We start from the raw sequence: 25,467 nt of genomic DNA on the forward strand, positions 1-25,467 counted from the left end.
TATGAGAGTGACCTGTTTCTTTGGTCAGAGAACTATAGAAAAAAAGTTTTATAGACTGGAAAGAAACACACATTTTTTACTCTGGTGGAATGCTTTGTATCAATTGTAGTATTAGTACTTATAAAATAGTTTATACCTTTATTATTATTATTAGTTTTTGAGACGAAGTCTCACTGTGTCACTCAGGCTGGAGTGCAGTGGCATGATCTCAGGTCACTGCAACCACTGCCTCCTGGGTTCAAGCAATTCTCCTGCCTCAGCCTCCTGAGTAGCTGGGATTACCGGTGTGCACCACCATGCCCAGCAATTTTTGTATTTTTAGTAGAGACAGGATTTCACCTTGTTGGCCAGGCTGGTCTCAAACTCCTGACCTCAGGTGATCCACCTACCTCAGCCTCCCAGAGTGCTAGGATTATAGGCATGAGCCACTGCTCCCAGCCTCATACCTTAATTATATAAAGCTGACCAAACTAGGGATTTCTAGTTTTGGGTGAAACAAAGGGCTTTTCATCTGTCTTAACATGTATTTGAATGAATTCTAATGAATTTAAGTTCAAATAGTACAAATTATCAACTCCTTCAGAACAATTTTATTTTTCATTTTGTTCAGTGGAAGATGATAGTGAAGTAGATTCTTTAAAAGATTTACCCTTGCTTTTCTTTTCCAGTATTGCCAAAATTTGAAGTGACTTTGCAGACACCATTATACTGTTCTATGAATTCTAAGCATTTAAACGGTACCATCGCGGCAAAGTAAGTGTCATTTTTCTTTTCATATGACTCGAAACCATTATAAGACTGTTTGACCAAAAGCTGATTATATGCTTCAGAATATTAGGGTAATTTTTGCTTATTAAAATACCTTAGTGGACAGTAAACGACTATTTCTAATAAATAATTAAGCCTGGGACAGATCTCCACATTTCTCTGCATCCATTGCTCTGCTTGCAAGCTGACCCAGTCCTAAAATATTTCCCGTAGACTAGTGTCTTTCTTAGACTTATTAAGGGATTTATATTATAGATAGCACTTTTTTTTTCAGATGACATGGAATTGAGGTAACTTATCTTTACTTAAATTCTGTTTTTTTCCACTGATAATGGAGATAGAGCTCTTGGGGGAGAGAATAGGTTGCCTTATTACAATTAACAGATGAGTAAATAATCCACATTTATCCATTACGTCACATTGTATGAAGACAGAGACTTCCAACCCACCTAACACAACAGATCTATGGTGACTGTCATGATTTTGACTCACTGTGTTGAACAACGCATGGCATTTTGTTTTGCTGAGGCAAAAAGCATCGTCAGAGTTCCAGACTAATGGTTCTCTGAAGTGCAGGCTGGGATTGCCCTCAAGTAATTCAAGGACTCTTCTCTCGTAGCTTGAGAGTGAAGTTCAGATTCTTGAGTTTATTTTGCAGGGCTCTTTTCTGGATTCATGTCTTTTGAAACATTCCACCTTTCTCTACTCCAGCCCATTCTCTACTGTCCCAAACTCTATTCTCACATTTTACTTTAGCTTCTAAAAATGTAAAACGCTTTTTTCTAATAGGTCATTACATAGGTAATTTCAAGGCTTACTACTCGTCCCCAACCCTCCTTATAGCCCTCATAACACTAGTCACACAGTGCTGCTGTTTGCTCGTCCACCTTTCTGAAGGTGGCTCTGTGTCTTATGTACTATAGCACCTTGGTGCCTACTACAGTGCCAGCTGTGGAGTAGGTATCCAATATATACCTACTGAAAGAACAAATAGGCCAGACACAGTGGCTCACACCTGTAATGCCAGCACTTTGGGAGGCTGAGGAGGGTGGATCACTTGAGATCAGGAGTTTGAGGCCAGCCTGGCCAACATGGCAAAACTCCATCTCTACTAAAAATACAAAAATTAGCTGGGTGTGGTGGCACACTCCCAGCTACTCGGGAGGGTGAGGCATGAGAATTGCTTGAACCTGGAAGGCAGAGGTTGCAGTGAGCCAAGATTGTACCATTGCACTTCAGCCTGGGTGATAGAGGGAGACTGTTTCAAAAAAAAAAAAAAAAAAAAAAAGGAAAGAACAAATAGATAAGGAACAGGACCCTTAAGATTTCAGCTCTAAGCTGTGTGTAGCACAGCAAAGGTCTTCATACCAAATCAAAAGCCAGGTATTTGGAGTTCTGTGGATATAGGAAAAAAGAAATTCAGTTTCTCCTATATTCGCATTCAACAATCAACACAGAAGACTTCTGTGACTTCTGGTCAGGAAGAAGTGGGTGAAGATTTCTCCCCACCAAAACCCAATCAATCAGTTCTGCAGGGGACACCAGGGGGTCTCCTCTAGTTCAATTCAAGCCTGACACTATCTATGGGGAGACAGCATCAGATCATAGATGACAACTTGCTCCAAGACTGCCCCCCCTCCAGATGCCACTCACAAGTAATAGATTGTCACCTGTACTTCTGACTGATTGGCTGTAAATCGGAGTTGCCACCTTCTCTTTGGGTTTGACTAATTTGCTGGAGCTGCTCACAGGACTCAGGAAGATACTTTGCTGGCTTATTGCAAACGATGTTACAATAGATAGAGATGAAGAGCTGGAAGAGATGCGTTGGGCAAGGCGTGTGGGAAACAACACGGAGCTTCCATGTCCTTTCTGAGCACGCTGCCCTCCAGGAACCTCCATGTTTTCAGGTCTCTGGAAGTTCTCCAAAGCCTGTCCTTTTGGGTTTTTATGTTTTCTTTTTCTTTTTTTCGTTTACCACTGATCAGAAGGGAAGGTATTATTTTATAATCTTTTTGTCCTTTTTCGTGCTATGGCTGCTTTCAGAGAAAAAAATTCCTTGTTTTGTTAATGATACTATCCTAGAATATTTTGATTTATTTTATTTTATTTTTTTAAGTGAGAAGCCTCACTCTCTCACAGGCTGGAGTGCAGTGGTGCAGTCATAGCTCACTGCATCCCTGAACACCTGGGCTCAAGCGCTCTTCCCACCTCAGCCTCCCAAGTAGCTAGGACTACAGGTGCGAGCCACCATGCCTGGCTAATTTTTTTTTTCCTTTATAGAGATGGGGTCTTGCCATTTTCTCCAGGCTGGTCTTGAACTCCTGGCTTCACACAATACTATTGCCTTGGTCTCCTAAAGTGCTGGGACTACCGGCATGTTCCACCACTCCTGGCCTGATTTGCTTTTTAAAAATTAGTCAAGCTTTTATTTTCTGAGTGATTAACTTATCCCAAATGCTTCCAGGTTCTATTTGGGACAATAATTGTATCTTTGTTTCACAATTATTATAGCCAGCTTGGTGTTTGGAAAACTAAATCTGTTTCACATTAAAGTCAAAATTAAATTTGTGTCTGAGAATACTTTAAATTATATTTGGATTTTAAAGATCCTTTTACTATCATGTGATATAACTCTGTTAAAATACAATATCCTGGCATTCTAGTTTTGCTTTTATTTAATCTTTAGCACGATACAAGTAGAGTCAGGTTTTGAAGACTCTTGAATGAGTGAATTTGATGCTAAGGTTGCTAACCAGGGTTTCCACTGACTTTACTGTTTTTGTTTGGAAGTGTGGGGCATTGGAACGTGGATTTTTTTTTTCTTCTTAGTTTGGAATATGCTATATTTTAAGATTTGCTTTTGAGTTGAGTTGATCCAGATGAGGGGCTGTTTTGTGTTCAGTTAATGGATTCAGGAAGCAGCCGTTTACTGCTATGATTTATAGACCGCAAAGCAAAATTGACTTCCGTGTCTGGCTCAGCATATCACAATAGAGATGGAAGCAACCCAGGAAATGTACTTAAAAAAGGCTTTCTGGCAGTAAAATGTATTACCTCTTCTTCACATGAAAAGACTTTCCAATAATGAGAGAGGATAAAATTAATACGTAGAAAGAAAAGTAGCAGAGAATGATATTTGACTCACGAAGCTAAGTTTGCCTGGGCTAGGTGGCTCGTTCCTATAATCCCAGCACTTTGGGAGGCCAAAGTGGGTGGATCACTTGAGATTAGGAGTTCGAGAACAGCCTGACAAATATGGTCAAACTCCATTTCTACTGAAAATACAAGAATTAGCTGGGTGTAGTGGCAGATGCTTGTAATCCCAAGTGCTTGGGAGGCTGAGGCAGGAGAATCGATTGAACCCGGGAGGCAGAGGTTGCAGTGAGCTGAGATCATGCCATTGCACTACAGCCTGGGTGACAGAGTGAGACTCTGTCTCAAAAAATAAAATAAAATAAAATTCGCTGGATGTGGTGGTGTGCGCTTGTCATCCCAGCTACTCAGGGGGCTGAGGCAGGAGAATCTCTTCAATCCTGGAGGTCGAGGTTGCAGTAAGCCAAGATCATGCCACTGCACCCCAGCCTGGGTGACAGGGTAAGAGTGTGTCTCAAACAAACAAACAAAATAAAACAAAAACAAAAACCAGAAACTAAGTTTGGTACTATGGATTTTAAAAATTATTCTTATTTTAAATTTTTCTGCAAAAAGTCAATTTTTGACAGCCATGAGCACATTTGGTGCTCCAGAATCTATGGTCTAATAAACCTTCCTGGCTAATATCGGAACATACAGTAATAGACCATGGTGATTGCACTATCAGCTGACATTTAAAAATCTTTTAAAGCTGCGAAGTTTCGTGGGCATGCAGTTAATGGGCCACTCCAGATTTCTAGGAGTGAAAGATTTATGTAATCTTTAAAAAATCTTTGGGCAGGAAACTGTCACTCCCAATTATGATCAGGTTTTTTCTGGAGTCTTTCAGATGGTCAGAGGTTGGGCAGAGTGTGTTTTAAGAACTGTTTTAAGGTACTATAGTTAAAAGTCTTGCCATTTTGGAAGCTTAATTTCAAGGATCACCTTTTATTATTTGTTTAGTTTTTGAGATGGAGTCTCACTCTGTTGTCCAGGCTGGAGTGCAGTGGCACGATCTTGGTTGTGGCCTCCGCCTCTTGGGTTCAAACAATTCTCTGCCTCAACCTCCCGAATAGCTGGGATTATAGGCACCCACCACCATGCCCAGCTAATTTTTTTGTGTTTTTAGTAGAAATGGGGTTTCACCATCTTGACCAGGCTGGTCTTGAACTCCTGACCTCATGATCCACCTGCCTCAGCCTCCCAAAGTGCTGGGATTACAGGTATGAGCCACTGTGCCCATCCAGGATCACCATTTATTAAATACGTTTTTTGTTGGTTTTAGTTTAAAAAATTATAGTAGTAGCATGTTTTTAATGTAATTTTTTTCTTTTTTAAATTTTCTTTTTTTAGTGTTTTGCCATCCCATAATGTATTATTTATTTATTTATTTATTTATTTATTTATTTATTTATTTATTTTGAGACAGAGTCTCGTTGTGTCGCCCAGGCTGGAGTGCAGTGATACAATCTCAGCTCACTGCAACCTCCACCTCCTGGGTTCAAGCAGTTCTGCCTCAGCCTCCAAAGTAGCTGGGACTACAGGTGCCTGCTACCATGCTCAGCTAATTTTTGTATTTTTAGTAGAGACAGGGTTTCACTATGTTGGCCAGGCTGGTCTTGAACTCCTGACCTCGTGATCTGCCTGCCTCGGCCTCCCAAAGTGCTGGGATTACTGGCATGAGCCACCAGGCCCAACCCAATGTAATTTAAAAAAAAATGTTGGATTGCTAATGTATGCTATTGAAAGTAATATTTGTATTGTGTTCTGACAATATCAAGTTGATACATAAAAAGACTATGTTTATAATTATTCAGGTATACATATGGGAAGCCAGTGAAAGGAGATGTCACACTTACATTTTTACCTTTATCCTTTTGGGGAAAGAAGAAAAATATTACAAAAACATTTAAGGTAACTTTTGCAGACATTTTATAACTTGTAATGGGTAAAATATGTGTATTTTTTCTAGAAATAAGATTTAGTATTGACTTAACAAAAAGTTAAGTGTAAGAAAATCAAGAGCTTTCCAGCACTGAACAAGTGAAAATTTATGCAATTATAGTGATTAAAATGGTACTAGAGCTAACATATTTTGTGACTTAGTTTGAGTTTTATTTCTAAAATTTGAATTGCTAAAATGATAATACTGAATTTTTAAACAAAACAGATAAATGGATCTGTAAACTTCTCTTTTAATGATGAAGAGATGAAAAATATAATGGATTCTTCAAATGGACTTTCTGAACACCTGGATCTAGCTTCCCCTGGACCGGTAGAAATTTTAGCCACAGTGACAGAATCACTTACAGGTTTGTAGACTTTAAAGTGAAGGTAAAACCATTTATGTGACACTGCTTTATCATCTTTCTTATTATAACTGGCACTTTCATTTGGGAGCATCACTGGCTTTCTAAAGATGCTATTTAATGTTGAGATTGTTATGACTGTTAGTCTAAGCTGCAGGATGATTTTATAATGGGGGACCTTATTTTCTATGGAAGTCACTACTTCAGCCACATGTGATAGCTCTTTGTAATTTTTTTTTTTTCCATTTCTACTCTTTCCCCCTGAAAATTACATGGAAAGGCTTACATTTTCAGCTGGTTACCTTCTTTTTAAAATCGCTGAAATCTCAGCTGCTCCTACACAGTTTTCACTTTTAATATGCAAATAAAGTTTAGTTTCTTGGACCTTTCTGTTACTATTTCAACAGCGTTAGCCAATCCCCGAAAGAGCAAAAGACTATTCTTTCATTGGCCTTAATTTGCTGCTGTTGTACATGTCACTGTGGTAGAATGGCAGCAATGGTGCTTAGAAGGATCCATAGAGAACATAATAGAACTGTGTGGGGCTTGTAGTGTCAAAGCCAATACGGGAATGAGGCTTATGTGCTCTGATATTTTAAACCCGTTTGGCAATAGGTTAGATGGAGAGATTTGGTGGATAGAAGCTTTCGGTGAAACATTACTTTTGCTTTCTAAATTGTGCAATTTCCGAAAAAGGTATTGCAAGAAATGCAAGCACTAATGTGTTCTTCAAGCAACATGATTACATCGTTGAATTTTTTGATTATACTACAGTCTTGAAGCCATCTCTCAACTTCACAGCCACTGTAAGTTGGCATATTTATTTCCAGTCCATAGCAGTAAGTTCAGCTTAATGAAATAGAATGGGAAATAATATTTTCAATGCTTTTCCAAATATTTAAGCCAAAAGGTATATAACTTTGTCTCTTTAGATATGGGGGGCATGTAGATTTGTTTCCAAATGACCTTTGTCTATTTTTTCTAAAATAGTAGTTTTCAACAATAAAAATATTTTTTTGAAAATGTATTTTTTTAATAAGCAATTTAAATTAGATGTGGATTGTTACACTGAAGCTTTTATTAATTAATTGAAATAATTAGATGGTAGTCAAAAATTTCAATTTCGGTTTGGTTTTTATAATGATTATAGTTCTAGCAAAGATGTTACATTAAAAATTATCAACAAATTTCATTTTTTTGAGATAATGTTGAATTAACACATTAATTGTGTGAATTTTGACAATGAGCAAGGCGTGGTATTGGGCAGGGCTATGGAGCTAAGAAGGGCTCAATCTCTACCCTCAGGTTCACAGTTTTTGCGATGGTGACAGGAAAATATATACATAACTGTAACTCATGGCAGATTAAGATTAGTGTTACAAATTAATTTCTGTAGGGATTTAAAGCAGGGGTTAGAAAACTTTTTCTGCAAAGGGCTAGATAGTAAATATTTTCAGCTTTGTGGCCATGCAGTCTTTGTCACAGCTACTCAGCTCTGCCATTGTATGGTGAAAGCAGCCAGAGCGAATTTATAAATAATTGAGAGTGGAATGTGTTCCAGTAAAACTTTATTTACAAACATACTAGATTGGACTATCAGCTTGCAGTAGTTGGCTGACCTCTGATTTAAAGAAAGGAGGAGTCAGGCTGGATGCGGTGGCTCACTCCTGTAATCCCAGCACTTTGGGAGGCTGAGGCAGGTGGATCACCTGAGGTCAGGAGTTCAAGACCAGCCTGACCAACATGGAGAAACCCCATCTCTACTAAAAATATAAAAAATTAGCCAGGCGTGGTGGCACATGACTGTAATCCCAGCTACTCGGGAGTCTGAGGCAGGAGAATCGCCTGAAACTGGGGAGGCGGAGGTTGTGGTGAGTGGAGATCATGCCATTGCACTCCAGCCTGGGCAACAAGAACAAAACTCTGTCTCAAAAAACAAAACAAAACAAAACAAAACAAAACAAAACAAAACCAACCAAACAAAAATCACCAAAAAAGAAAGAAAGAAAGAAAGAAGAAAGGAGGGGTCACTTGTTGAATGGGTCAATTATTGTTTCAGGTAGTTTCTGATTGCAGTGATCTTAATTTAGTTTGAAAAGGTAAGTTAAAAAAAAATTGAAGCTGCAAATGGTAATTTCTGAATGAGTAGAGTGAAACCATGGGCGTTCAGGGAGGGAGAGTTGGCTGTGGGATAGGCATGGAGGTTATTATGGGATGCTTTGTGGAAGAGATCTAAACTGTTTTTTAAAAGATTAGTTGGGTTTTAAATGCTTGGGCATGGGAGTGGGAGGTGGGGAGCAAGATAAGAAGTGAGACAGGAAGGCGAGCTCTGCTAGCAAGTTCAGGGTGCACTCAGTATTTGAGGGAGACTGCTCAGGCTGTGTGCAGGAGGAAGGCAGTAGCCCAGGAGTAAGGGGATGGGCAGCCTTGTGGTGGTACCTGTGGGAGTGGAGAGGATGGAAGAGAGAAGCTTAGGACTTTGGTGTTCATTGGATTTGGGGGGTGGGGAGAGTGAGGGAAAATTCAGAAATGTAAGGTCTTGCAGAATTGTGATGTCAGCAAAAATAGGAAAATGACATGGTTGCTCATTTTAGATGTGTGAATTTGAGGTGTCTAGGATATCCAAGTAGAAATTTCCTGCAGGTAATTGGAGGTGTTGGGCATGAACTCCAGAGCAAGGCGAGGATGGGAATTTTGGCTTCAGGGTGCAATCACAGAGATGACAAGCTAAGCCATAGGAGTGCTGAGACCTTGGAGGAAGAGAGAAGAACAGATGTCCAAAATTCCCACATTTAGAGAGAGGGAAGAGGAACTGAAAAGGACACTGAGAGGATGCAGAAAGAGAGGTAGGAAGTGAAGGGGGTTGTTTTGGAGCCATGGAAGGTAAGGGAATCCATAATATAAACAAGGGAGTAATCAGTGTTGTTGGATGCCTCCTAGAGAGAGGCCACCGAATCTGGATATTATAGTGCTATCAATAATTTTTGAGAGTTCAATTTCATGAGAATACTACAGATGGGAACTGTATTTAATTGTATTTAAATCCTTTGCGTTTTTAAGATGTTTTGTTTTGACCATTAGGTGAAGGTAACCCGTGCTGATGGCAACCAGCTGACTCTTGAAGAAAGAAGAAATAATGTGGTCATAGCAGTGACACAGAGAAACTATACTGAGTACTGGAGCGGATCTAACAGTGGAAATCAGAAAATGGAAACTGTTCAGAAAATAAATTATACTGTCCCCCAAAATGGAACTTTTAAGATTGAATTCCCAATCCTGGAGGATTCCAGTGAGCTACAGTTGAAGGTGCCATCTGTTTCCCATCATTGTGTCACTGCAACAACATCATTACAGTTGTAATCTTGTGGTAGGCACTCAACCTGTCAGACCTGAAAGTACATAGGAAGTGGACACATGTTTCTATTTTACAAAATGGAGGAGAGTGGTAAAAGTAATTTAATGACAGTGACTGAAGGTTAGACTAAATTTTTCCTTGTAAGTTCATTTTGAAGAGCACAGTAAAATACAGCAATGTGAAGATATGATGGAGAAGTTCCTCAAACCCCCAGTCTAGGGTTTGAGGTCAGTCATTTGAAATTTTATTTTGGCAGAAACTGAAAGAACTGAAAGGAATACACACACACACACACACACGCACACATATACACACATATATATACACCTTTCCTGTGTTTTAAAGCTATCAGTTTCTTTACAGTATAAGCTATAAAATGATGAAAATCCAATGTCTGGTGAATGTATTTTTCTTGCATTAAAAAAAAGTGAAAATGAATTTGGTTTTTAATAACTGTTCAGCAGGTAGCATGTTTTCTCAGCGTGTTATTAAAAATGAACATTTATAGCTCCTTTTCTTTTGTTACAGGCCTATTTTCTTGGTAGTAAAAGTAGCATAGCAGTTCATAGTATGTTTAAGTCTCCTAGTAAGACATACATCCAACTAAAAACAAGAGATGAAAATATAAAGGTAATGCTTACAAATCACTTGATAATTGTAATATAATTGGACTATCTTGCTTTTGATATGTACATATTAATTAAGTTTTTTTTCTAGGTGGGATCGCCTTTTGAGTTGGTGGTTAGTGGCAACAAACGATTGAAGGAGTTAAGCTATATGGTAATCTCTTATATAATCTAAATTTATGATCTATTATAGAATCATCTTTTTATTCACATTTAAGTTCAGGGGTACATGTGCAGATTTGTTATATAACTAAACTCATGTCATAGGGGTTTGTTGTACAGTTTATTTCATCACCCAGGTATTAAGCCTAGTACCCATTAGTTATTTTTCCTGATCCTCTCCTTCCTCTTACCCTCCACCCTCCCATAGGCCCCAGTGTCTGTTGTTCCCCTCTGTGTGTCCATGTGTTCTCATCATTTAGCTCGCACTTATAAGTGAGAACATGTGGTATTTGGTTTTCTGTTCCTGCGTTAGTTTGCTAAGGATAATGGCCTCCAGCTCCATCCATGTTCCTGCAAAGGACATGATTTTATTCTTTTTTATAGCTGCATAGTATTCCGTACTATATATGTACCACATTTTCTTTATCCAGTTCACCTTTGATGGGTATTTAGGTTGAGAATGATCTTGAATGGTATCTACCTTATATCTACACTAAACTTACTAATTTTTATAACTCAGCCTCATACCTTTTTAGCCTGTCCTTTCTACATTGAAATCAAATAAAAAACCTTTTTTATTTCTTCACCTATATTTGCATTTCCAATTTAAAATAGATAACTAAATCTTGTTTTATGTTTAAGATTTAAAATTCTATTTGATAAGCAATATATATTCATTATAGAAAATTATACAATGTAAGAAAAACAAAAAAGAAAATAAAAAGTGCTATCCATGACCATGTAATTTTGCTAATTCAGCTTTCCCAATGGTGCCCTGTATTCCTTCCAATCAAAAATAGATTCTTGACTATGAAGTTACTGTTGCTCCAATCAGTATTACTTTAATCTTACCATTTTCTGTTTCTCAGTGTATGCTCTCTGTGTTTGTCAGAGATGTTTTCCTGCATTCAAAAAGACTTTGAAACTGGTTTAAGTCAAGAATTTGTGTGTATGCATACAATTATGATTAATTTAGTTTCAGTTGAGATCCTACTAGGTTTGGCAATAAATTAAACCCATCTACTATTCTTTTCAGGTAGTATCCAGGGGACAGTTGGTGGCTGTAGGAAAACAAAATTCAACAATCTTCTCTTTAACACCAGAAAATTCTTGGACTCCAAAAGCCTGTGTAATTGTGTATTATATTGAAGATGATGGGGAAATTATAAATGATGTTCTAAAAATTCCTGTTCAGCTTGTTTTTAAAAATAAGGTAAGATTTAAGGTAATGATGTTTAAAAGAAAACTTTATATTAGTGAAGTCTGAGAAATGTAATTTTTTTTAGAAAAGTATCATTAAACCAAATTGGTTAGAAATTTATATTATTCTATTACTAGAACTATGGTTAAACTTTTTAATATTTAGCACTACATATATATTTTCACTTGTGGAGTTATGGGGGATTGATAGTCTATTTGTAAACTATGGTTCTGGTCTTTAAGACTTTAAGTCAGATCATGAAACCGTTTCACAATTTTTCAAATGGTTGAATTAATATTGTTCAGGAACGAAATTCCAGTGGTAACATGGAATTCGTGTGGTGTTGATATTGCAGTGATGGTATAAAGGGTGTGGGAGGGAGTAAGGCCATCTAGGATAATATGTGGAAGCAGAGCTGGGCTTTCATTAATCTATTTAATTAGCTGGAAACTATCCCAGGGCAACTTTTCAATGAGCTTGATTACCTTGCATGTGAGGATCTGTGTGGAGTCTGGTCTCCAAGTGCACCAGTGTCTTTTTTAGCCCAATGTGACCAGCTTGAGCAGGAAATGCCTTTGGAACCCAGCTCTGAAAAGAAACCTGATTGCATCATTATGTATATCAGAATGAGCCATCGCTCTCACTAACAACTGCTGCCCTCTTGGTCCTCTTATGTAAAAAATTATTGCTTTAAATAGTGATTTGCAGAATATGGTTCTTCTATTTCTTTTTCCTTTATTTGTTAAAATATTTGAGAAGTAACAGTACTGATCTGTACCCTCTTTTTTTAAAATTTGTGTTTATTTATTTTTTGAGACTGGGTTATGAGACTGGCTAATTTTTGTATTTTTGGTAGAGACAGAGTTTTGCTATGTTGCCCAGGTTGGTCTCTAACTCCTGGGCCCAGGTGATCCACCTGCCTCAGCCTCTCAAGGTGCTGGGATTACAGACATGAGCCACTGCGCCAGGACTGTACTTTGCTTTTGTTGAGAATTATTACTCTCACTTTGATTGTTAAAATATAATACAAACTTCTGTTTTTTTTAGCTAGTGAAAAGAGTTCTTACAAAGATAACACACTATGTTTTGTTAGTGTTAGAGCACAATTTTTGACTTCTAGTTATCCTAGTAATTGCCTGACAAAGGTGAATTTTAAAGTAGAAGTTATAGAGGCTTAAACATTTCAAAAAGCAAGACCAGGTTCTAAAGCTAGTTACAGTGTAAAAGATCATGGACTTTAAGGAAGCAGAGTATGTTAATAGCATACTTTCAAGCAATTTCTTAGCTATAAGAGATTGGAAATTAGTTTCAGTTCCATTTGCAACAATATATCTTCCTCTTATTTTTATGTGATAATCATCACATTTATAAAGAAACAACCTAATTGGAAATGGAGTATGTCTAAGCAAGAGAAAGTTAGTGAATGTTTATTAATGTTCAGTAATAACTATGGAATAAATGAATGAGCTGTAGGAGGGGCAAGAGATGTAGGTTTAGAAATCATCCACACAGAAGTGCAAGTTGAAGCCGTGGGGCTCTGAAGTACAGAGTATAGAGTGGGAAGCACAAGGTCTAAGACTTAATCTTGAACATGCTGCTCCCTCTCCCCCACCTTTTAGTGTGTAGGTGGAGAAAGTAACCTACATACAGTGGTTTGAGAGGCATGTCAGAGAAAAATTGCACTGGACAAGTTAAACAGGTAAGGAAGGCTTTATTCAAGACTATTGCAATAGAAGAGAAAGATTAAACTCAACTCTGCTGAAACAAAAGGCAGGAGAGTTTTTAAGCACTGGGGTGAATTCATCTAAAAGTGCTGGAGGACATTGTTGGGAGGTTGGTCAATGTGATTAGGTAGTCTGTGTTTGCTAATTAGTACTTACTGAAGTTAGGCTTCCACCCTCCCACAGAGACTAAGATCAATAGGGACTCTGTCTTTCTTGATGATTATACTTCAAAGGGATGGCCCTGAGGTCCTTGAGAAAGACATGCCTGGGTTGTAAAACTGGCCAGAGGCTGGGAGAAGATTTATATCTCAAAGAGTTGGAGAAAGAATTTATAATTGCATATTTTCTAAAATAAATGCTCTAAGAAAAGGGAGCTCAGGGGCTTATAGTTAGGAAGAGGCCTGTCTTTATAAAGTAGAGTCAACTTAAGGGGAACGTTAAGGCCCTCTTGGTCAGACATAATCACTGGCACAACAGAATGTTGAGATAGAGCTAGATGAAATGAAAATTCCCAGTAGGGGTCAGATGCGGTGGCTCACACCTGTAATCCCAGCACTTTGGGAGGCCAAGGCAGGTGGATCACCTGAGGTCAGGAGTTGGAGATCAGCCTGACCAACATGGTGAAACCCTGTCTCTACTAAAAAAGATACAGAAATTAGCCAGGCATGGTGGTACGCACCTGTAATCCCAGCTACTTGGGAGGCTGAGCAGGAAAATTGCTTGAACCCAGGAGGCAGAGGTTGCAGTGAGCCGAGATCGTGCCATTGCACTTTAGCCTGGGCAACAAGAGTGAAACTCCATCTCAAAAAAAAAATAAAAAAAAAAGGAAAATTCCCAGTAGGAAGGGGCCTCATGACAAGGCCATTTGGTTCAGCAGGGATGCAATGACTGATGCTCTTTATAAAGTATTAGATTAGTAGGTCCAGGACCATGCTTTCCTGAGGGTAATGGTGAGGAAGTTTAGAAGGCCATGGAGACACAGAGCATGAGGGCCTGACTAGTGTTTGCTCTAACCACCCCCTCCCTTGGAAAGGCCTCCCGTCATCCCCAGTCCAGGGTGGTTCTGTGAGTCCCGGAGGAGCTTTCCTTGCTTTCACTCCTAAGTTCACATCACCAACACGTAGGCATCCTCTTTTGTGTTTCTCCTTTATCTAGTGGCCTTCCCCAGGTATGCTAGACACTGCTGTCTTCTACTCAGCACTGGCTGGGATCCGAGGGCTGGGAGATGGAGAAAGGGAAGAAAAAAGATTCAGAATTGAAGAATAATTCAGATTTATACCACTGTGAGTTCTATGACTTGCAAACACTCTGGGAGTAGTTTTTTTATTCCTTTCCCTAGAGAAGGGTTATGTATGGTTTTAGAATTATCCCTGAGCCAAGGCAAATGTAGAATCTTTGCTATATTTTGAGCCATTGATCTGCTATTGGCAAAAATATGCTTTAAAAAAGTGAAATAAGTTAATCCTCCTTTCTGTCTTTTTTAGATAAAGCTATATTGGAGTAAAGTGAAAGCTGAACCATCTGAGAAAGTCTCGCTTAGGATCTCTGTGACACAGCCTGACTCCATAGTTGGGATTGTAGCTGTTGACAAAAGTGTGAATCTGATGTATGCCTCTAATGATATTACAATGGAAAATGTGAGTTTAGCTATTTTGTCGTTATGAAAATACGCACTACAAGAGAAAAAAGAAACTTTATTGTATTACTTTAAATATTTAAAGAAAATTTCGTTAGTTCCTTTGCATGTGTAAGTCAATAATTAGCAAACCTTCCAAATAAAAAATAATCTGTATGGTAATGGTTATGTTGGAAAGAAGCTTATGTGGTTAGTGTCCTTGCTGTCTTTCATGAGAATTATCACCTAAAGTTAGATGGGAGGAATAAATTCTGGAGTCCTATGGTACAACATGGTGACTATAGTTAATGATAATGTACCATATACTTGAAAATTGCTCAGAGAGTAGATTTTAAATGTTCTCACCGCAAAAAATGATCACTATGTGGTATGTAAGGTAATAGATATGTTAATTAGCTTAATCATTCCACAGTATATACAAATATCAATATATCACACTGTACTCCATAAATATATACCATAAAAAATGCCACTTATAGTTTTCCTTCATTTTCATGCTACATTTTAAGACATTCAAGGAAGTAGTAGGAAATTGACTTGCATAATTCTGGGTTACATTAGATAAGAGAGCTTTAGATAATTTTTGAAACATGTTCTATTTTGGTTATATATAATGGTTATAACTAATTACAGTTCCCATTGGGCCGAGTATGGTGGCTCATGCCTGTAATCCCAGCAATTTGGGAGGCCGAGGCGGACGGATCACAAGGTCAGGAGATAGAGACCATCCTGGCTAACACGGTGACACCCCGTCTCTACTAAAAATAAAAAAAATTAGCCGAGCGTGTTGGTGGACGCCTGTAGTCCCAGCTGCTTGGGGGGCTGAGACAGGAGAATGGCGTGAACCCAGGAGGCGGAGCTTACAGTGAGCCGAGTTCGTGCCACTGCACTCCAGCCTGGGCGACAGAGCGAGACTCCATCTCAAAAAAAAAAAAAAAAAAAAAAGATTACAGTTCCCATTGAATCAGGAATTTGCAGTATATTGAGTGGTTGAAATCATGTTACTCTGCAGAAAACTAACAAACCAAGAAGTATATGAACATCTAGCATTGCATAAATGAATCCCATATTCATTAGTCATTTGATTTTTATTTGTATGTTCTTGATATATTCTTGTGTACCATTGTCAGTTGTAAACTAGATTGTATAATTTATGTCTATTAATGGATTCAGTAAAGTGATTAACAATACATCAGGAAGAAAGTTATATATAGTTAGGTTGATTTGGTCATTATATTGTAAAATTTAATTTAGTTGTGAAAAATTGTACATTTTCTTCAGTCTATACAACTATTTTTTTCAATCTTTTCTTTTTTTTTTGAAAACTTTTTGTTTTACAACCAATTGGTCATTTTTTTCTCTTTGACTTTTCCTGAGTTCACATACTTTATTTTTATATCTGTAGATCTTGCATTTGATTTAACTGAATATAATAGCATCTGTTATTTTATAGCTTTCTAAATACATTGGTAAATATATAATTACATTTTTTTCTTCCCTACATATGTGTATGTTTGTATGTGTGTACGTGTATGTGTGTACACGTACACACACACCCCATCTGATGTGCTGTGCTCTGTCTCTATTTACATTTATACATATGCCTGTAATATATATATATTTACAAGCATATTATATATGTATGTAATATATATATATTTACAAGCATATTATATATACAGATAATATACGTATATTTACATTAATTTTTTTCAGATATTAAGGTTGCTTTCTCAGCTTTCTTTTGGTTCATATTTTCCTGGTGTATTTTTACATTTCTTATTTTCAACCTTTTGTAAGTTTTTAAGTGTATCTTTTAAATAGCATATTACTATATTGCTTTTGTTTTTCAATCTAATCTAGTAGCTAACATCTTTTAGTAAGCTTTTATTTAATCCATTTATAAGTATGGTAATTCTTTTTCTAATGGGTACTTTTTTCTGCTTTTTTTATATTTTAAAATTTAGATTCTTTTTCCGTGGGCTAGATTAAATTTGTTTTGCTGATTTAGAAGTTATACATTCTATTTTTTGTTACTCTGTTAATTAAACTATACCCATATTAATTTATCCTTGTTGGTTTCTAAAGGTTATCAATATTTGAATCTAGTATGCTCTTATGTCCTTTTGGTCTCTACCTCTGTCTTTTCCTTCTCCTCCTACCCTGGCCGGATCATTCTGTTCGTGTACAGATTTTTAGCTCCATGTTATCATAGATTGCCCTTTCAATCTATGCTGTTCTTTCATTTTTTAATTGTGAAAATCTGTGTTGATTATTTCTTCCTCTCCATTTTATTTTTTCTTTCCTTCTGGGATTTTGTTATTTAGAAATGGACACTTTAACTTCCATCCTGCACATCTCTTAGTTTTTTGTTTTGTTTTCTAACTCTTTGTCTTTTCTGTGTTTTTCTGGGAGAGTTCCTCAGTTGACTATTCAGCTTAGTGATCATTCATTAGCTGTATTTATCCTACTTTAATCTCTTATATTGTGTCTTTTATGTCAGCTATTGTTTTTAGTATCTATCATTTTCCTTTGTTTCTTGTTTTTGTTTTATATTCTAATATTTCCCATTATCTCCTTGTGTGTATTTGATGTGTGTATTTTAAATTATTGAATTGACCTTTTCAGTAATTTTGTGTCACATGCTATATGTTGTCTAGTTGGATGTCTTACTTTTACAGTATTTATACTCTTTGGAAGTTTAGTTGATTTGGCAGATCCTCTGATAATATCTATTTGGGAAGACTGAGCATCAGGTTCCAATCTGTGTAAGTCCTGTGAATCCCTCTTGAGGGGAGAGGACTAGCCTCATGGACTAGAGAATTACTCTTGATCCTTTCTGCGGCCTGCCTCTATTCAGAGTTTCACTCTTAAACCCTTGGGGAAAAGAGCACCAGTAACAGAAGGTCTCCTGAGGTTATGATTCACCAGCCCTGAGGGTTTGGGGGAGGAGGAGAGGAAGAGTGAATGCTTGAGGGACATAGTTCTGTCTGCTGTTTTCCTCACTTTCCCACACTAGAAGGGCAGAGGTGCTGACCTGGTATTATCTTTTGGATACTTGCACAGGCAGTCTGAGCTGCTACTGCTGTTGATTTTGGCAGTGAAGTTGCCAGAACTGTGTGTCCTGAGCAACCCCCTGGAGGGAATTAAGGGCAAAATTTAAAAACCTCTCCTCCAGCCTGTTTTCTGACTGCTATGTCTGCTGCTGTGTCTAGCTGCCTTCTGCCTTAGAATGAAGCTATGCACTTTCTCCCAAGACCGATTCAAGATGTCCACCACTCTTCCTGGGGTTTTCTCATTGTGCATGTTGAAGTTTCCTGCTTGCTTTTATTGTTTCTCCAGTTGGTTCTGGAGGAGGGAGTCAGGAACCTGTCGTAGTAGATTGTTTTGGCTTCTTTCTTTTTCTTGTTAAATTTACATGTGTTGTCAATAGCCTCTTGAATGCCTTGAAATAATGTAAGTATATAGATCTTCCAGGAATAATTTTAGATGTTAGCCTTCTTGTCATTAGCCTATGCTGCAGCTTTGACAATGCTTTGTTTATTGAGCCAGTGAGAACAGGAAGATTTCTTTATGAGATAGATGCTGCTTTTTCTTTTTTCTTTTTTTAAAAATAAATTTTATTGTGTGCATTTGAGGTTTGCAACATCATGTTATGGAATACATATAGGCAGTATAGTGGTTACTGTAGTGAAGCAAATTTACATATTTATCATTTCGCATAGCTACATTTTTGTGACAAAAGAAGTTAAAATTGATTTAATGAAAACTCCAAATATCATAATTCTATTAACTCTATCTCTCATGTGGTAGATTATATAACTGCATTTTTTCATCCCACATATCTGCTATTTTGTATCCTTTGACCTCCATATTCCCATTTTCTTCTTCCTTCCCCTCTTGCCCCTGTAACCATCATTTGTTTATTCGTTTATTTATTTAAACTTTTAAGTTCAGGGGTACATGTGCAGGTTTGTTACACAGGCAAACTTGTGTCATAGGGGTTTGTTGTACAGATTATTTCATCACTCAGGTATTAAGCCTAGTACACATCAGTTATTTTTCCTGATCCTCTCTCTCCTCCCACCCTCCACTGTCTGACAAGCCCTACTGTGTGTTGTTCCTCTCTCTGTGTCCATGTGTTCTCATTATTTAACTCCCACTTATAAGTGAGAACATGTGGTATTTGGTTTTCTGTTCCTGCGTTAGTTTGCTAAGGATAATGGCCTCCAGCTCCATCCATGTAACTGCAAAGGAGATGATCTTGTTCTTTTTTTTTTTTTTTTTTTTTTTTTTTTTTTTGAGACGGAGTCTCGCTCTGTCGCCCAGGCTGGAGTGCAGTGGCCGGATCTCAACTCACTGCAAGCTTCGCCTCCCGGGTTTTTTTACGCCATTCTCCTGCCTCAGCCTCCCGAGTAGCTGGGACTACAGGCGCCCGCCATCTCGCCCGGCTAGTTTTTTGTATTTTTTAGTAGAGACGGGGTTTCACCGTGTAGACCAGGATGGTCTCGATCTCCTGACCTCGTGATCCACCCGTCTCGGCCTCCCAAAGTGCTGGGATTACAGGCTTGAGCCACCGCGCCCGGCCATGATCTTGTTCTTTATGGCTGCCTAGTATTCCATGGTGTACGTGTACTATCACTGATGGACATTTAGGTTGATTCCATGTCTTTGCTATTGTGAATAGTGCTGCAATGAACATATGGATGCATACATCTTTATAATAGAATGATTTATATTCCTTTGGATATATACCCAATAATGGGATTGCTGGTATTGAAATGGTGTTTCTGGCTTAAATCTTTGAGGAATTGTCACATTGTCTTGTACAATGGCTGAATTAACACTCCTACCAACAGTGTATAAGTATTCCTTTTCTCTACAACCTCACCAGCATCTGTTATTTTTTTGACTTTTAAATGATAGCCATCCATTCTGATTGGTGTGAGATGGTATCTCATTGTGTGTTTTTATTTTATTTTATTTTATTTATTTATTTTTGAAACAAAGTCTCACTCTGTTGCTCAGGCTGGAGTGCGGTGGTGCGATCTTGGCTCACTGCAACCTCTGCCTCCTGGGTTCAAGCGATTCTCCTGCCTCAGCCTCCTGAGTAGCTGGGACTATGGGTGTGCACCACCATGCCTGGCTAATTAAAAATTTTTTTTTTAGTAGAGATGGGTTTCACCATGTTGGCCTGGCTGGTCTCAAACTCCTGGCTTTGTGATCCATCTGCCTCGGCCTCCCAAAGTGCTGGGATTACAGGCGTGAGCCACCACGTGCACAGTCTGTTAGCAAAATTTGCTTGACAGAATCTCGGTGTGTTACCCAGGCTGGAGTGCAGTGACGTGATCTTGGCTCACTGCAACCTTCACCTCCTGGGTTCAAGTGGTTCTCCTGCCTCAGTCTCCCAAGTAGCTGGGATTACGGGCGTGAGCAACCACACCCAGCTGGTTTTGTATTTCAATAGAGACAGGATTTCACCATGTTGGACTGGCTGAGTTCAAACTCCTGACCTCAAGTGATCCTCCTGCTTTGGCCTCCCAAAGTGCTGGGATTACAGGTGTGAGCACTGCACCTGGCCTCCTTATGGTTCTGATTTTCATTTCTCTAATGATCAGTAATGTTGAGCTTTTTTTCATATGATTGTAGGCCACATGTGTGACTTCTGTGACTTATATTGAAAAGTGTTGGTTCATATCCTTTGCTCACTCTTTTTTTTTTTTTTTTTTTTTTTTTGAGATGGAGTTTCCCTCTTTTTGCCCAGGCTGGAGTGCAATGGCATGATCTTGGCTCACCGCAACCTCCACCTCCCGGGTTCAAGTGATTCTCCTGCCTCAGCCTCCCAAGTAGCTGGAATTATAGGCATGTGTCACCATGCCTGGCTAATTTTGTATTTTTTAGTAGAGACGGGGTTTATTCATGTTGGTCAGGCTGGTCTCAAACTCCTGACCTCAGGTGACCCGCCTGCCTTGGCCTCCCAAAGTGCTGGGATTATAGGCATGAGCCACTGAGCCCAGCCCCTTTGCTGGGTTAAAAAAATTTTTTTTCTTGTAAATTTGTTTAATTTATAGATGCTGGATATTAGACCTTTGTCAGATGCATAGTTTGCAAAACTTTTCTCCCATTTTGTAGGTTGTTTACTGTGTTGATAGTTTCTTTTGCTGTGCAGATCTCTTTCATTTAATTTGATCCCATTTGTCAATTTTTGCATTTGTTGCAATTGCTTTTGACATCTCTGTCATGAAATCTTTGGCTGTGCCTATGTCCTGAATGGTATTGACTAGGTTGTCTTCCAGGGTTTTTATAGTTTTGGGTTTTACATTTAAGTTTTAATCCATCTTAAGTTAATTTTTGTATATGGTGTAAGGAAGGTATATTTTTGTATATGGTGTATATGGTGTAAGGAATTTTGTATATGGTGTAAGGAAGGGGTCCAGTTTCAATCTTCTGGCTTCTTCTCCCAGCACCATTTATTGAATAGGGAATCCTTTCCCCATTGCTTGTTTTTGTCAGGTTTGTTGAAGATCACATAGTTGTAGATGTGCAGTCTTATTTCTGGGTTATCTATTCTGTTCCATTGCTCTGTGTGTCTGTTTTTGTGTGAGTACCATGCTGTTTTGGTTACTATAGCCTTGTAGTACAGTTTGAACTCTGATAGCATGATGCCTCCAGCTTTGCTCTTTTTGCTTAGGATTGTCCTGGCTATACGAGCTCTTTTATGGTTCCGTATGAATTTTAAAATAGTTTTCTCTAGTTCTGTGAAGAATGTAGTAGTTTAATAGGAATAACATTGAATACATAAATTACTTTGGGCAGTATGGCCATTTTAACAATATTGATTCTTCCTATTCATGAGCATGGGATGTTTTCCCATTGGTTTGTTCATCTCTGATTTCTTTGAGCAGTGGTTTGTAGTTCTCCTTGTAGAGATCTTTTACCTCCCTAGTTAGCTGTGTTCTTAAGTATTTTATACTTTTTGTGGCAGTTGTAAATGAGAATTTATTTCTGATTTGGCTCTCTGCTTGTGTGTTGTTGGTGTATAGGAATGCTAGTGATTTTCACACATCGAGGCTTTCCTGAAGTTGTTTATCAGTTTAAGAAGCTTTTGGGCTGAGACTATGGGGTTTTCTAGATATAGGATTATGTCATCTGCAAACAGGGATAGTTTGACTTCCTCTCTTCCTGTTTTGGATGCTCTTTATTTCTTTCTTTTGCCTGATTGCCCTGGCCAGAACTTCTAGTGCTATATTGAATAGGAGTGGTGAGAGAGGGCATTCTTGTCTTGTGCTGATAACCACTGTTTAGATGCTGCTTCTTGAATAGTTCTATGAATTGGTGTCTGAGCAAGAGCAGAAGCAAATCTTCATGTATTTGTATTTTGTGACAGAGTTAGAGTCATGGAACTATAGCCTTTTCTCTCCAATATTCCTGGCTCTGGCTCCATTGTCTACTTGCCAGCTTGTTGAGACATGAAAATTTTTTCTTATTTTATTGTTTTCTTATTGGTGCCTGTTCTAGTTACTTACTGTGGATGCAGCTGTAGTTGTTGTTAGCATTGTAGAAATAGTGGTTACAGGTGTTTAATTTTATGCTGGAATGTGTTTTTTTCAACTTAGATATTTTTTGTGATTTTTAATTCTGACTTTGTCTTAATTTGGTTAATGTAAGTTAGAGAGAAGTATCAAAATCATTACCTAAAAAGGTACAATACTTGATTTTTATTGAAGTTAAATATGTATAAAATAAAATTTGCTGTTTTTACCATTTTAAGTGTTTAATTCAGTGACATTAATTACTTCACAATGTTGTATGACCATCACCAATATTTCCAAAACATTTTCATGGCTCCAGACAGAGACTCTGTAATCATTAAGCAATAACTATTCATTTCTCCCTCCCCACAGCCCTTAGGAACCTCTGGTCTGCTTCTGTCTTTATGAATTTACCTATTCTAGATATTTTAGATTTATGTAATATTTTCCCTTTTATGTCTGGCTTATTTCACTTAGCATAGTGTTTTCAAGATTCTTCTATGTTGTAGCATGTATCAGAGCTTCATTTCTTTTTTTTTTTTTTTGAGACTGAGTCTAGCTCTGTCACCCAGGCTGGAGTGCAATGGCACGATCTTGCAACCTCCGCCTCCTGGGTTCAAACCATTCTCCTGCCTCAGCCTCCCGAGTAGTTGGGACTACACGTGCCCGCCACCACGCCTGGCTAATTTTTTGTATTTTTAGTAGAGACAGGGTTTCACTGTGTTGGCCAGGCTGGTCTCAAACTCCTGACATCATGAATCGGCCGCCTCGGTCTCCCAACATGCTGGGATTACAGGTGTGAGCCACTGCACCTAGCCTCAGAGCTTCATTTCTTTTTACGGCTGAATAGTATTGTGTTGTGTGTATACACCACATTTTGTTTATCCATTTTTCTGCTGATGGACACAGGTTGTTTCCGCCTTTTTGGCTGTTGTGACTAATGCTGCAATGAACAATGGCATACAAGAATCTCTTGGAGTTACTGTTTTCAGTTCTTTTGGGTATATACCTAGGAGTGGAATTTTTGTATTTTTAGTAGAGACAGGGTTTCACTATGTTGGCCAGGCTGGGTCATATTCTAATTCTATGTTAATTTTTTGAGGAACCAACAGTTTTACTCACTCTTTTAGCCCATTTTACCCATTCTTGCTAGCAATGAGTACTATTCTTTTTAAAGAAAGCATTGCTAATGCGGTACATGCAAATATCTCATTTTTGAAAAAACTGTATCTCGTGGATGTTGTCATTTGCCTTGCTTTGATTATCAGTGAGGCTGAATATTTTTCTGCTTATTAATAACTTATATTCCTACTTTTGTAAATTGCCTCTTCAGGTTTTTTTTTTTTTTTTTCTGTAAATGTAGGTCACTGACATTTTGCAGAGTTTATATTAATCTTCAACAAAGTTAACCTGTTTATCTCTGCCAAAAATGTGGGTCATTTTTAATGCTGACCTCTGCCTGTTGGTCTTGTCAAAGAGTAACATCTAAATTCTCCCTGCCAGAACTCAAGTCCAGACTTCTTAGGAACTCTGGACTGTTGAACAGAGTACTAGTAAGTGTGGGTAAGAAATGTAGTTTTGGCTGACGGAATGATGAACAAAGCAATTACATATTCACTGCTCCTCAATTTATGTCATTTTCAAAGTGATAAACATGAAGGCTAAGTCTTATCTAAGTTACCTGGAAGAAGTGTTGTGGAAGGTTACTATGAATCCGTTCATTCTGTATATTTTATCTTCTCCTTAGGTGGTCCATGAGTTGGAACTTTATAACACAGGATATTATTTAGGCATGTTCATGAGTTCTTTTGCAGTCTTTCAGGTATGTTTTGCTTACTATATTGAAAAGATATTAATACTTTTTACCATTGCAAACCCTTTCAGAATTAGTGATCATTTTGAGATGTTAACCTTTTATTAAATGTGTCACTGGAGTGCAGTCTTACGTAAGTATAATTTGAAATGGAAAGATAATCATCTTTCCAGTTTTAAAAGTGAATGGAACAATTCACCATTGGAAAAGTTAATGGAATTGACATTAAACAAATAATTTTTCCTTTGTGTATATGTATTTCCATATAAATATATTTTATATATATTTCCTTGACTTTGAAATGGCTCTTTATGCATGAGTGTGTGTGTGTGCGTGTGTGTGTAAGATCGATGTGTATGTTTGAGTGAGAAAGATCGATTTGTGTGTGCGTGTGTCTGTGAGAAAGATCGATGTGTGTGTGCATGTGTGTTTGAGAAAGATCGATGGGTGTGTGCGTGTGTGAGAAAGATCGTGTGTGTGTGTGTGTGTGTGAGAAAGATGGATGTGTGTGTGCCTGTGTGTGAGAAAGATCGATGTGTGTGTGCATGTGTGTGAGCGTGTGTGAGAAAGATCGTGTGTGTGTGTGTGTGTGTGAGAAAGATGGATGTGTGTGTGCCTGTGTGTGAGAAAGATCGATGTGTGTGTGCATGTGTGTGAGAAAGATCGATGTGTGTGTACATGTGTGTGTGTGAGTGAGAAAGATCAATGTGTGTGTGCGTATGTGTGAGAAAGATCGATGTGTGTGTGTGTGTGTGAGAAAGATCGATGTGTGTTTCGTGTGTGTGTAAGTGAGAAAGATGGGTGTGTGTGCGTGTGTGTGTATTTGAGAGAGAAAGGTTGAATGTATGTGCATGTGTGTACCTAAGCTCTCAAAAATGAGCACAAGTGAGCAGTGTGGGAGAATGCCTTGATAATTTAGAGAGCATTTAAACTGGTGTTTTAAAAGAAAATTAAAATTATTCTTTTTAGGAGTGTGGACTCTGGGTATTGACAGATGCAAACCTCACGAAGGATTATATTGATGGTGTTTGTAAGTAATATATGGCAACATGCTTGTATTTGTCTTTCACATGATATTCAACACTACTTATATAGATATGGGTGTTTTCTAGATGAACATAGAGATTGTGATGTTCATTTTTCTGTTCTCTTCTCCCAAAATGTTTGGAGTTTAATGTACTTGGAAGTACATCTGGGCCATGACAT

The 25,467-nt window shown here is 38.0% G+C and overlaps 1 protein-coding gene across 1 annotated transcript in view; it reads left to right on the plus strand.

Annotated features, from left to right (window-relative positions):
* Positions 1–25,467, plus strand: part of CD109 (CD109 molecule) — a 147,637-nt gene that overhangs the window by 74,918 nt on the left and 47,252 nt on the right. The window contains exons 7-17 of the mRNA XM_010372224.2: positions 669–753; positions 5,721–5,817; positions 6,074–6,215; positions 6,909–7,018; positions 9,294–9,518; positions 10,096–10,197; positions 10,285–10,347; positions 11,392–11,568; positions 14,765–14,917; positions 24,196–24,270; positions 25,231–25,291. Coding sequence (XP_010370526.2) covers positions 669–753; positions 5,721–5,817; positions 6,074–6,215; positions 6,909–7,018; positions 9,294–9,518; positions 10,096–10,197; positions 10,285–10,347; positions 11,392–11,568; positions 14,765–14,917; positions 24,196–24,270; positions 25,231–25,291 — 1,290 coding nt within the window. The remainder of the gene's footprint in view (positions 1–668; positions 754–5,720; positions 5,818–6,073; positions 6,216–6,908; positions 7,019–9,293; positions 9,519–10,095; positions 10,198–10,284; positions 10,348–11,391; positions 11,569–14,764; positions 14,918–24,195; positions 24,271–25,230; positions 25,292–25,467) is intronic.

This window comes from Rhinopithecus roxellana, chromosome 4 (assembly GCF_007565055.1).
Source record: "Rhinopithecus roxellana isolate Shanxi Qingling chromosome 4, ASM756505v1, whole genome shotgun sequence".
NCBI lineage: Eukaryota > Metazoa > Chordata > Mammalia > Primates > Cercopithecidae > Rhinopithecus > Rhinopithecus roxellana.